The 14,047-nt window shown below is 44.8% G+C and overlaps 1 protein-coding gene across 4 annotated transcripts in view; it reads left to right on the plus strand.

The window, feature by feature from the left end:
- CDC123 (cell division cycle 123) overlaps window positions 1–9,341 on the plus strand; it is a 105,654-nt gene extending 96,313 nt beyond the window's left edge. For all 4 annotated transcript variants that reach the window (XM_053405694.1, XM_053405693.1, XM_053405696.1 and 1 more), the window contains one exon: window positions 6,984–9,341. In XM_053405694.1, coding sequence (XP_053261669.1) covers window positions 6,984–7,016 — 33 coding nt within the window. In that variant the 3' untranslated portion in view covers window positions 7,017–9,341. The remainder of the gene's footprint in view (window positions 1–6,983) is intronic.
- Window positions 9,342–14,047: the final 4,706 nt, after the last annotated feature.

A 14,047-nucleotide genomic window follows, 5' to 3' on the forward strand; every position in this document is an offset into this window, starting at 1 on the left:
TAAGTAAAACAAAACATAGAATCGTAGAGTTGGAAGGGACCCCAAAGGGCATCTAGTCCAACCCCCTGCAATGCAGGAATTTCAGCTAAAGCTCCCAAGACATATGGCTATCCAGCCACTGTTTAAAAAGCTCCAAGGAAGGAGAATCCACGATCTCTGGAGGGAGACCGTTCCACTGTCAAACAGCTCTTACTGTCAGAAAGTTCTTCCTGATGTTGAGTCAGATTCTCCTTCCTTGTAACTTGAAGCCATGGGCAGGAGAAAACAAGCTTGTTCCCTCTTCCATGTGACAGCCCTTGAGATACTTCGAATACATATTACAGGGAGTAGTTTTTTGTCTGATACAGACTGAGATGCTGAAAATGACATTTCTCCTGTTGTTTTTGTTTTTATGAGGTTAAAAAGGAGGGAGGAGCTTATCAGAGCTTGCAGGGCAGTGGCTGAAGAAGGTGCAAAAAGGGTTTTCTTGTGTGTGTGTTTCTTTGTGGCTGATTAGCTGCTCTCCCTGTGCAAAGGTCAGAGGGGGCAGGGCTTCTGTTGAGGCAGGTGATTAGCTGTGGGAGGAGCTTATCAGAGCTTGTAGGGCAGCGGCTGAAGAAGGTGCAAAAAGGGTTTTCTTGTGTGTGTGTGTTTCTTGTGGCTGATTAGCTGCTCTCCCTGTGCAAAGGTCAGAGGGGGCAGGGCTTCTGTTGAGGCAGGTGATTAGCTGTGGGAGGAGCTTATCAGAGCTTGCAGGGCAGCAGCTGAAGAAGGAGCAAAAAGGGTTTTCTTGTGTGTGCGCAGTTTGATCCATCTTTTAGATTTAGGGGAGCTAGTCTCAAACGTTTGTTGGGGAAACCTAGGTTTTTTTGGGGGGGGAGTTATTTGTCCTGTCTTCACGCTTTTTATGATGGAGGACCGCTGTAGTCACCCCCAACGACACGTTCTCAAGATGGAGGGGGAGGGAACAGCTGCAGTCGCCTGCGGTTCCTGCGCAATGTTTGCCATCTTGCCAAAGGTTGCAGGCAGCTTTACCTGCAGCAATTGCATGTTGATTGCCCTCTTAAAAGACAAAGTCCAGCAACTGGAGGAACGTGTAGCTACGCTCCAAAGAATTAGAGAGCTGGAGCTCTTCTTGGAAGCAACAGAGCACACCGTCTCCACCAAGGAGGAGACAGGGGATTCCCCTGAGAAGGAGGCTAGTTCACCAACACAGGAGCCAGATATATGGAGAAACGTGACTCAAAGAAGTAGGAGGCCCAGGGTTTGCTCTGATTGTTTAGAAATACACAATTGCTTTGAGGTCCTCTCACCTAGCATGGAAGACGAAGAGCAGACTCCATTTGAGGATCTCTCCCTCATTACAGTCGTTCAGGTATATGAAGACGAGCAGCAAAGTCAGTCCTCAGGGAATGTGCAGGCGACCTTGGAACGGACAGCTCACGGAAGAACCCCGACCAAACCTAAGAGGAGGCGTGTAGTGGTGATAGGGGATTCCCTACTGAGGGGAACAGAAGCAGTGATCTGTGGGCCTGACAAGATGTCTCGGGAAGTGTGCTGTCTCCCCGGGGCTAAGATCCAAGATGTAACTGAACGACTGCAAGGAATCATAAAACCCACTGACAAATACCCCTTCCTCTTGGTTCATGTGGGAACCAATGACACTGCAAGCAATAGCCCTCAGAAGATCAAAAGAGACTACGAGGCTCTGGGCAGGAAATTGAAGCAATTAAATGCACAAATTGTCATCTCATCTGTCCTCCCAGTTGAACGACGTGGCCCAGGGAGAGAGGGAAAAATAGCGGAAGTGAACAGCTGGCTTCGCAAATGGTGTAAACAGGAACGGTTTGGATTATTAGATCACGGACTGCAGTTTCTTGAAGATGGACTTCTGGCAAGCGATGGGCTGCACCTCACAATGGTTGGGAGGAATGTTTTTGCCAAAAATCTCAGAAACCTCATCAGGAGGGCTTTAAACTGACTAATGTGGGGGAGGGAGACAGTGCTCCTGAAGGTAGGAGTCTATCAATTGATGAAGATGATCATCCAAATGTCATAGACCAAATGGAGCAAACAGCACGCAGACCTAGGGGTGGGAGGAAAAAATCCTTAAATAAGAGACACGGGGGAATGATTAATGGACTTCAATGTCTGTACACTAATGCGCAAAGATGGGAAATAAACAAGATGAGCTTGAGCTCTTGGTACAGCAAACTAAATATGACATAATAGGCATCACTGAAACCTGGTGGGATAAGTCCCACGATTGGAATGTAACAATGGAGGGATACAATCTATTTCAGAGAAACAGACCAGACAAGAAAGGAGGAGGAGTGGCGTTATATGCCAGAGATGTGTATACCTGTGAAGAGATCCAAGATTTAGAACCTCAAAGCCAAAGTGAGAGCATTTTGGTCAAAATTAAGGGAGAGAAGAATAACAGTGACCTCATTGTGGGAGTTTACTATAGATCCCCAAGCCAAACGGAGGACATAGATGATGCCTTCCTGGAACAGATGGCCAAGCATGCAAAAGGAAGGGAGATAGTAGTAATGGGGGACTTCAATTACCCGGATATTTGTTGGATGTCAAACTCAGCCAAGAGCATAAGGTCAAACAGATTCCTCACTGGCCTTGCAGACAACTTCATTGTCCAGAAAGTGGGAGAAGCAACAAGAGGAACAGCCATTTTAGATCTGGTCCTAACCAATGTTGATGACCTGGTTAGTGGGGTAGAAGTGGAAGGATCATTAGGCGCAAGTGATCATGCTCTTCTGAAGTTTACTATACAGCGGAAAGGAGCAGCCAAGCATACTAGGACTCAATTTCTTGACTTTAAGAAAGCCGACTTCATAAAACTTAGGGAAGTGCTGGGTGAGATCCCATGGACAGTAATACTAAAAGGAAAGGGAGTTCATGATGGCTGGGAGTTTGTTAAGAGGGAGATAGTAAAAGCACAACTTCAGGCAATACCAATGAGACGGAAACATGGAAGGTACCTAAAGAAGCCAGGGTGGCTATCTAAAGAACTTTTAACTGAGTTAAGATTAAAAAAGGATGTGTACAAAAAATGGAAAAGGGGGGAAACCACCAAAGAGGAATTCAAACAAATAGCCAGCACGTGTAGACACAAATTCAGAAAAGCTAAAGCACAGAATGAACTCAGGCTTGCTAGAGAGGTTAAAAGCAACAAAAAAGGCTTTTATGGGTATGTTCGTAGCAAAAGGAAGGACAAAGAAACAGTGGGGTCACTCAGAGGAGAAGATGGTGAAATGCAAACAGGGGACACAGAAAAGGCTGAACTCCTCAATGCCTTCTTTGCTTCAGTCTTCTCCGATAAAGAAAACAATGCCCGACCTGAAGAATTTGGAGCAAATGATTCACCAGAGGAAACACAGCCCAGAATAACTAAGGAGATAGTACAAGAATACTTGGCTAGTTTAGATGTATTCAAGTCTCCAGGGCCAGATGAACTGCATCCAAGAGTATTAAAAGAACTGGCAGATGTGATCTCAGAACCACTGGCAGTCATCTTTGAGAATTCCTGGAGAACAGGCGAAGTCCCGGCAGACTGGAGGAGGGCAAATGTTGTCCCTATTTTCAAAAAGGGGAAAAGAGAGGACCCAAATAATTACCGCCCAGTCAGTCTGACATCAATACCAGGGAAGATTCTGGAGCAGATCATTAAGCAAACAGTCTGTGAGCACCTAGAAAGGAATGCTGTGATCACCAATAGTCAGCATGGATTTCTGAAAAATAAGTCATGTCAGACTAACCTGATCTCGTTTTTTGACAGAATTACAAGCCCGGTAGATGAAGGGAACACAGTGGATGTAGCCTACCTTGATTTCAGCAAGGCATTTGACAAGGTGCCCCATGATATTCTTGTAAAGAAGCTGGTAAAATGCGATCTTGACTATGCTACCACTCAGTGGATTTGTAACTGGCTGACTGACCGAACCCAAAGGGTGCTCATCAATGGTTCCTCTTCATCCTGGAGAAGAGTGACTAGTGGGGTGCCACAGGGTTCTGTCTTGGGCCCGGTCTTATTCAACATCTTTATCAACGACTTGGATGATGGACTCAAGGGCATCCTGATCAAATTTGCAGATGACACCAAACTGGGAGGGGTGGCTAACACCCCAGAGGACAGGATCAAACTTCAAAATGACCTTGACAGATTAGAGAACTGGGCCAAAACAAGATGAATTTTAACAGGGAGAAATTTAAAGTATTGCACTTGGGGGGGGAAATGAGAGGCACAAATACAAGATGGGTGACACCTGGCTTGAGAGCACTACATGTGAAAAGGATCTAGGAGTCTTGGTTGACCACAAACTTGACATGAGCCAACAGTGTGACGCGGCAGCTAAAAAAGCCAATGCAATTCTGGGCTGCATCAATAGGAGTATAGCATCTAGATCAAGGGAAGTAATAGTGCCACTGTATTCTGCTCTGGTCAGACCTCACCTGGAGTACTGTGTCCAGTTCTGGGCACCACAGTTCAAGAAGGACACTGAGAAACTGGAACGTGTCCAGAGGAGGGCAACCAAAATGGTCAAAGGTCTGGAAATGATGCCTTATGAGGAACGGCTAAGGGAGCTGGGCATGTTTAGCCTGGAGAAGAGGAGGTTAAGGGGTGATATGATAGCCATGTTCAAATATATAAAAGGATGTCACATAGAGGAGGGAGAAGCGGACACGGAGCAATGGATCCAAACTACAAGAAAGAAGCTTCCACCTAAGCATTAGGAAGAACTACCTGACAGTAAGAGCTGTTCGACAGTGGAATTTGCTGCCAAGGAGTGTGGTGGAGTCTCCTTCTTTGGAGGTCTTTAAGCAGAGGCTTGACAACCATATGTCAGGAGTGCTCTGATGGTGTTTCCTGCTTGGCAGGGGGTTGGACTCGATGGCCCTTGTGGTCTCTTCCAACTCTATGATTCTATGAAAAACTTTTTACTCTTCCCTACCACTTTCTCCCCTTGTACAGCATTGTTACTTCATGGCTGCGAATAAAAAAGTAGAAACTATATTACTTAATCACATTAGAGAAACACTTTAGATTTTCCTTAGAGGTGAATGTGATTTGAAGGAGGGTTCACCTACTTTTGCCTCTTCAAGGGAGATAATATGGGAATATAATTTGATTGTTTCCCAAAAAAACCCATTTATAAGCTGTCTTTCCAGGGGCAAGTTGGGAGAATGTATGTGTGTATATGCTTAAGTAGGGTTGCCATATTTCAAGGGCAATCTCCTGATAGCCCCTTTGCCACTGCCGAGCCCAAGTTGCTTATGCCTGATCCTGAACCAGAGCTGCCCACACACTTCTTTTTTTAAAAAACCCCAAATCCAAGACATTTGCTTTAAAATGTAAAATTCTCCCCAGGTGGGCATGTAGGATCCCCCAAAGAGGACATGTCTGGGAATTCCTGGATGCATGGAAACCCTATGCTTAAGTTTTCCTCAAACTACTTTCAAGTCTCAAAAACTACTTTGTGCTTCTGTGCTTAGAATGACTGCAAGCCTAGTCTGGCTATTTGGTAACTAGTTTCCAGCTTTTCTCAGCAAATTAGGCATATTGATCACACAGTGGAAGACATTGAGGTTTTCATTTTAAATCAGTCGATTTCCTGCCATTTTAACAAGGTTAATCATATCACTCCTCAGGCAGAAGGAAAAGGCTAAATAACAATTGGCAACAGCATTGAGTGAAATCTTATCAAAAGCATTTCATTGAGTGCTTTCTTGTTGTTCAGTCGATGGTGGTTGCAGGTGGAGGTGGGGGGATATTAGCTAATCCAAAAGAAATTTATCCATCTGAAGTATTGTTCCAAAAGAACATCCATTTACTTAAGGTTGTATATTTTGTACTGTACACTTGTTAAATCTAGTCTTGATCTAATAACAGGACATGCCTTCAGGCTTTACAGAAGATCTCTTAGTGGTAGAACACAGGGTTTAGCTTAAAAGCCTCCCATGTGTCAGCCTAAGATCATGAAAGATCATGAAATCTTTAGTTCCAAAGCTTGTGAAGGTAGCTTGTGGGGTTATCAAAAAAGCTGCAAGCTTCCCTGCTGATCTTTCCCCCCAGTGCTTTCATAAGAGTTGAAAGGACTGGAGCTGAGTTACAAAGTGACCTTTGTTATTAAGGTCACATTATGAAAATTGTGACAGGCCATTACATGCAACGGCTGGATTAACCCAACAAGCCCATTGATGCATTAGCAATCTCAACTGAACTATTCATTATGTCCCTGCAGAATATGCTGTGGGGGCTGGCGGGGGTGGAGAGAGTGGGTCACTAAACAGCATGTGCATTTAATGATGCACCCATCAGTTCAGGAAGAAGAAGAAGAGAGTGTTAGATTGAGCATGGAAGAGCTTCAAGTGTGATGTCACTTAACCAGGAAGTCATTATTATTAGTGTTCTATTCCCCTGCAGTTCCCTGCTTTAAATGAGAGGTCTTTATTTAGTCTTTTTAAAAAAGTCCTTTGATGTTAGTTCTTTCTGATAATTGATTCTCCTCTCTTGAATTATGTAGATTTTAGTGAGCATTGCTAATATTGAATTATGCAAAAAATTTAAAAGTAACGTGTCCAAATACTCCTGTCTCTGTGGCTGTAGAAGGGGGATGGGAAACCTTCCCCCACCCCTCTAGAGAGCTGTGCTCCTTTGGGGGCCACATGCTGGTGGTGGGCAGGATCAGAACCAAAAGTGGACAGGCCATTCCCTCCTTCAGCCCCGCCTCTTTTCCTTAGCCTTTTCCTCCCTGCCCAGGCAGGCAGCCAGGGGAAGGGGCATCTTGCTCTTGCCCAAGGGCTCGGCTGCAGAGGCTCTTTTGCTCTCCTTCCATCTGTTTCAGCTCTCCTGCCCTCTTCTCTCCCTCGGGGAATATAGGCAGTGGGAAATGTGTTGCATTTGTTCAATTGCATGGCTGTCTCCTCTGGAAAATAGTTGTAGCATTGAATTCAATATAATTTCATTTTCTTGGTTATCCTAACAGAAACGAAATCAGCAAGATGATGAAGAATCATGAAACGTGGGACGAAATTGGAAAAAGAAACAAGGCCACAACTTCATGGGGAAAGATAGCATTTTTGACACCACAAGCTCTGAGAACATAGCTCTTTAATATTATTCCCACAACCCCGTGATCATTCTGATCTTGTGTGGGCACTTCATTGAATAAATCTGTTTTAAGCTGACTTTGCAGTATTACAAGGGAGACAGCTGGTTCTTGCTTAACACTGCTGGGTCTCCCCTTTCTCTTGATGACAACTTTTTATTTCACAACTCGCTACAACCAAGAGAACTGTTGTTGTTGTTTTTTGCTGTAGTGCTATCCTCTAAAACTATTTATGCAGTGGTACCTTGGTTTAAGAACAGCTTAGTTTATGAACAACTTGGATTAAGAATGCTGCAAACCCAGAAGTAGGTTTGTGAACTTTGCCTTGGAATAAGAACATGCTTTGCTTCCTGTTGAGTGTGTTCCATTTGCAAACTGAGTTTCCCGCTGCTATGGGAAAGCACACCTTGGTTTAAGAACGCTTTGGTTTAAGAACGGACTTCCAGAACGGATTAAGTTCGCAAACCAAGGTACCACTGTATTCTAGTTTATTGGCCACTTGTTCATAAAAATATCTAAGCAGTGAACAAAATATATAACAAATACATAAAAATCATCATAAATACAATGTGTAAAACCCCTTCATTATAACAGTGCTACAAGCAAAACAAATAATATGTCAGTTGACAAAAGGTTTCAGCAGGCATCTGAAATAGAAAAAGTGCCTGGCTAATTGTCAGTGGAGCCATGTTCTACTAAGCTGGCATGATCACAGTGAAAGCCCTGTTGTTGGTAGCTTCATGCCTTAGAAATGGGCACTGCCAGCAACTCCCATTTGTTGAATGTTCAAATCAGGCCTAAGGCCTAGGGGGGCAAGGTGATCTTGAAGGTAACCTGTTCCTAAGTGGTTCAGGGTTTTATAAACTAAAATTAACACCTCTATACTGGGACTGGTAGCACACACAGGCAGACCTTCTGAATACGAAACTGGCAGCCACTGTAGCAATGTTCTGACCTTAAGTCTCAAAGAGTTTTCCTGTTTGCCCGGAAGGTGGCTAGAGCAGAGGGCTCCTCTGACTTGGGAGATGGGAAGCGAGCAAACCCATTGACCTGAGAGGGAGTTTCTCCCGTAAGTAGTTTGCTGCCTTTGGTGTGAGTCAGCTCTGCTTTCTTCCCACTAGCCCAGGCCTGCTGCTTTTGGCCCTTGCAGCAGGGCCGTGGTTCACCAAGATGAGGTTTTTTCCCTTTCCACTTCGGTGGCTGGTGAGGAGAGTTTCCAGTTGTGGAAATAAATGGAAATATTTTTTTTTTCTTCATATGTGTCCTGTCCTTCAGAACAGTCTGGCCTTTTTTGGCCAAAGGGCCACATTCACCCAGAGCCAAGCTTCTGGGGGCAGCAGAGCAGCAGTGTCTGTGGTCAAAGGTATGTGCACCCACTCTCCACCCAACCTCAGACACACCACACCCCCTGCCCACGGCTGATCCGGCAGATTAGCTGAAGAAAAGGGGCCATTTCCCCCTCAAATGACTGGCCTGGGACCAGCAAGGGGATTATTTGCATCTTTATCAGGGTGCTGGATTCCACCCACCCCAGCCCTGGCTCTACATTATTATTTTGCCGCCACCACCACAAAAATGGTGGTGGTGGGGAAATCGTTGTTGGAGTGTGTGTGTGTGTGTGTGTGTGTGTGTGAGAGAGAGAGAGAGAGAGAGAGAGAGAGAGAGAGAGAGAATCAGGCCCTGAACTGAGGGAATTGTAGCGCTGGAAGGGACCCTGAGGGTCATCTAATCCAACCTCCTGCAGTGTAGGCATAGGCAGCTGTCCCATACAGGGATCAAACCCGCAACCTTGGTGTTATCAGCACCATGCTCTAACCAGCCGAGCTGTCCAGGCTGTCCAGATCACCACCCTTGGCATATGCTCTTCTAGGGTGGCTCACCACAGTAAAAGCAACACAAAACATTGAAACAGCAATAAGCAAATAATGAAGTAAAATGAAGGACACAGTAAAAGCATTATCAGCTTAAGAATGTAAAAATGTATGAAAACGTAGGTCCTGAGCAAGCTTCCCTGAGGAGGGGATGCCAGAGGCCACAGCTGAGAAGGGCCTCTTGCTGGTTGCCACCCACTTTGCCCCAGAAGGGGGGGAGCAGCCAGGCCATGTGATGTGAGTGGAGAGGCAGGCAGTCCCTTCGGGCACCTTGGTTTGAGCTGCATAGGGCTCTATTGCTACACCTGACATGTGTCTGCTTTTTCATGTGACTGTCAAAATAAAACAGTAAATTCTGTGGAAACAGCTTTGTTTTATAGAGCTTTTCTTGATACCAGTTATTTTGGCACAGCCATTTCATATCTGGAAAAATAGCAGATTCAGTGTTTAGTCATACCTCACCACTTCCCTTTCAATTTTGAGTGAGCTTTTGCAGGAGGTGGGGAGGGCTTGTAATAATGTTGTTGTTGTTGTTTAGTCGTGTCCAACTCTTCGTGACCCCCTGGACCGGAGCACGCCAGGCACACCTGTCTTCCACTGCCTCCTGCAGTTTGGTCAAACTCACGTTGGTAGCTTTGAGAACACTGTCCAACCATCTCGTCCTCTGTCGTACCCTTCTCCTTATATCCTCAATCTTTCCCAACATCAGGGTCTTTTCCAGGGAGTCTTTTCATCTCATGAGGTGGCCAAAGTCGTGGAGCCTCAGCTTCAGGATCTGTCCTTCCAGTGAGCACTCAGGGCTGATTTCCTTCAGAATGGAGAGGTTTGATCTTCTTGCAGTCCATGGGACTCTCAAGAGTCTCCTCCAGCACCAGAATTCAAAAGCATCCATTCTTCGGCGATCAGCCTTCTTTATGGTCCAGCTCTCACTTCCACACATCACTACTGGGAAAACTAGAACTTGAACTATACGGACCTTTGTTGGCAAGGTGATGTCATAGAATCATAGAATCATAGAATCATAGAATCATAGAGTTGGAAGAGACCACAAGGGCCATCGAGTCCAACCCCCTGCCAAGCAGGAAACACCATCAGAGCACTCCTGACATATGGTTGTCAAGCCTCTGCTTAAAGACCTCCAAAGAAGGAGACTCCACCACACTCCTTGGCAGCAAATTCCACTGTCGAACAGCTCTTACTGTCAGGAAGTTCTTCCTAATGTTTAGGTGGAATCTTCTTTCTTGTAGTTTGGATCCATTGCTCCGTGTCCGCTTCTCTGGAGCAGCAGAAAACAACCTTTCTCCCTCCTCTATGTGACATCCTTTTATATATTTGAACATGGCTATCATATCACCCCTTAACCTCCTCTTCTCCAGGCTAAACATGCCCAGCTCCCTTAGCCGTTCCTCATAAGGCATCGTTTCCAGGCCTTTGACCATTTTGGTTGCCCTCCTCTGGACACGTTCCAGTTTGTCAATGTCCTTCTTGAACTGTGGTGCCCAGAACTGGACACAGTACTCCAGGTGAGGTCTGACCAGAGCAGAATACAGTGGCACTATTACTTCCCTTGATCTAGATGCTATACTCCTATTGATGCAGCCCAGAATTGCATTGGCTTTTTTAGCTGCCGCGTCACACTGTTGGCTCATGTCAAGTTTGTGGTCAACCAAGACTCCTAGATCCTTTTCACATGTAGTGCTCTCAAGCCAGGTGTCACCCATCTTGTATTTGTGCCTCTCATTTTTTTTGCCCAAGTGCAATACTTTACATTTCTCCCTGTTAAAATTCATCTTGTTTGTTTTGGCCCAGTTCTCTAATCTGTCAAGGTCGTTTTGAAGTGTGATCCTGTCCTCTGGGGTGTTAGCCACCCCTCCCAGTTTGGTGTCATCTGCAAATTTGATCAGGATGCCCTTGAGTCCATCATCCAAGTCGTTGATAAAGATGTTGAATAAGACCGGGCCCAAGACAGAACCCTGTGGCACCCCACTAGTCACTCTTCTCCAGGATGAAGAGGAACCATTGATGAGCACCCTTTGGGTTCGGTCAGTCAGCCAGTTACAAATCCACTGAGTGGTAGCATAGTCAAGACCGCATTTTACCAGCTTCTTTACAAGAATATCATGGGGCACCTTGTCAAATGCCTTGCTGAAATCAAGGTAGGCTACATCCACTGCGTTCCCTTCATCTACCAGGCTTGTAATTCTGTCAAAAAACGAGATCAGGTTAGTCTGACATGACTTATTTTTCAGAAATCCATGCTGACTATTGGTGATCACAGCATTCCTTTCTAGGTGCTCACAGACTGTTTGCTTAATGATCTGCTCCAGAATCTTCCCTGGTATTGATGTCAGACTGACTGGGCGGTAATTATTTGGGTCCTCTCTTTTCCCCTTTTTGAAAATAGGGACAACATTTGCCCTCCTCCAGTCTGCCGGGACTTCGCCTGTTCTCCAGGAATTCTCAAAGATGACTGCCAGTGGTTCTGAAATCACATCTGCCAGTTCTTTTAATACTCTTGGATGCAGTTCATCTGGCCCTGGAGACTTGAATACATCTAGACTAGCCAAGTATTCTTGTACTATCTCCTTAGTTATTCTGGGCTGTGTTTCCTCTGCTGAATCCTTTGCTCCAAATTCTTCAGGTCGGGCATTGTTTTCTTTATCGGAGAAGACTGAGGCAAAGAAGGCATTGAGGAGTTCAGCCCTTTCTGTGTCCCCTGTTTGCATTTCACCATCTTCTCCTCTGAGTGACCCCACTGTTTCTTTGTTCTTCCTTTTGCTACGAACATACCCATAAAAGCCTTTTTTGTTGCTTTTAACCTCTCTAGCAAGCCTGAGTTCATTCTGTGCTTTAGCTTCTCTGACTTTGTGTCTACACGTGTTGGCTATTTGTTTGAATTCCTCTTTGGTGGTTTCCCCCCTTTTCCATTTTTTGTACACATCCTTTTTTAATCTTAACTCAGTTAAAAGTTCTTTAGATAGCCACCCTGGCTTCTTTAGGCATGTCTCTGCCTAGGTTTGTCATTGCTTTTCTCCCAAGAAGCAGGCGTCTTTTAATTTCGTGGCTGCTGTCACCATCTGCAGTGATCATGGAGCCCAAGAAAGTAAAATCTCTCACTGCCTCCATTTCTTCCCCTTCTATTTGCCAGGAGGTGATGGGACCAGTGGCCATGATCTTTGTTTTTTTGATGTTGAGCTTCAGACCATATTTTGCACTCTCCTCTTTCACCCTCATTAAAAGGTTCTTTAATTCCTCCTCACTTTCTGCCATCAAGGTTGTGTCATTTGCATATCTGAGGTTGTTGATATTTCTTCTGGCAATCTTAATTCCAGCTTGGGATTCATCCAGCCCAGCCTTTCGCATGATGAATTCAGCATATAAGTTAAATAAGCAGGGAGACAATATACAGCCTTGTCATACTCCTTTCCCAATTTTGAACCAATCAGTTGTTCCATATCCAGTTCTAACTGTAGCTCCTTGTACCACATAGAGATTTCTCAGGATACAGATGAGGTGATCAGGCACTCCCATTTTTTTAAGAATTTGCCATAGTTTGCTGTGGTTGACACAGTCAACCACAATCTTGTAATAATAATAAACAATTTTAAGTTGGCAAGAAACCTGCAGCTTTTGTGAAGTTGTGCTTATAGACCAGGAGTCACAAACCAGAGCTGCTGTAGCAGCTCTAGCTCCTGCCCCTTATGGGATGCTCACTTCCTAAGCTTAGAGATAAGAGACCTGGAGACAAATACTGCTGTGGCAATGGAACCAGCTGACACTCTATGTCAGCTGACCTTTGCTGGTTTCCCAAAATGACAGTGCCAGTGCAGTCCACTTATAAACCCTTCAGGGTAATGGCAAAGCTTTAGGTGTCTGCTCCTTAGGAGACTGATAGCCTTTCTCTCTGAACCAGGGACTCAGCTATACAGCTGCAAAGAAAAAAAATTAAGTGTGTTTTAAGTGCAATAAGCAATTTGACACTAGATGGCGATGGTGAGCCTTATGGAAAATTCAATGTATTTTTAAAAATGCTTTTAAAAAAGCATTTTCAAAACGGTTTTTATATGTTTGTAGATTCCACCCAGTTAGGTGGGTTTCCTTGTCAGTAGGTTGATCTAGTTGGTGGAAGTGGATCCAAGCAATCTGCCACACCTGTGGTTTTCAACCTGGGATCGGCTTCAAAGACTCTGTCGCCAGTGCCATGCTCTGTAAAGTCCTGGGGCTTTTGCACATGATCAGTTTTAGAGAATCCTTATTAGCATGCTTTTCTGCTTTTGCTGCCACCCCACCCAAGCATCTAGCACAGTTATCTGCACATGCCAACATTTTTGTTTGACTTTTAAACAATGATTGGCAGGTACCGATGGACTACTCACCTTTGCTACAGCGACATGTCAGTCCCGCCTGAAGCTTGAAATTATATATCACTTACAGGAGAAGCTTCTGTGGGTGCATGTAATCTCCTTCTGCCATTCAAAATATTCTGCTTGAGGTGGCAGAGAAAAGGAACTGCAAAATGTCAGCTGGGACCCAACAGGTATGTCTAGAATATCCAGGATTACTGAGCACTATCACAATACAGAGTCACAAAATCAATGTGATTTTGAGCACTTGTACCGAAAGTAAAATATGTTGTTGCCATTTCCATCTTATCTGGCTTGGCTTGAACTGGAGCGTCTCTTTTTTTGTAATGTTTTTCAGCTGTAACACAAAAGCCTGGGCCTGTAGCTCTGCTCTGCTCTGCGTAGACCCCTTGACATGGCCCTGAATCCGTCATGTCCATTAATTTCAGAGGGTCTATTCTGAGTATGACTATCACTGAATACAATCTCTGGCGGTTGTAATTTCTTCTGTCTCTGCAATGAATCTTCAACATCAAGAGATTGAAATAGTCTCAGGTTGGTGCAGATGTAATAATTAGTTTCTCTTAGCAACCCTTTGTTTTGCCTTCCTGATCAACAGGAGATTAAATGGGCATTGGAGGTGTTCATGGTATCATGCAGATCATTTTATTTCTCCCTGCAATGCTACATACTAAGGGGGAAACCTCAGCTTCATCTGACACATCCC

Source organism: Podarcis raffonei, chromosome 10, assembly GCF_027172205.1.
Source record: "Podarcis raffonei isolate rPodRaf1 chromosome 10, rPodRaf1.pri, whole genome shotgun sequence".
Taxonomy (NCBI): domain Eukaryota; kingdom Metazoa; phylum Chordata; class Lepidosauria; order Squamata; family Lacertidae; genus Podarcis; species Podarcis raffonei.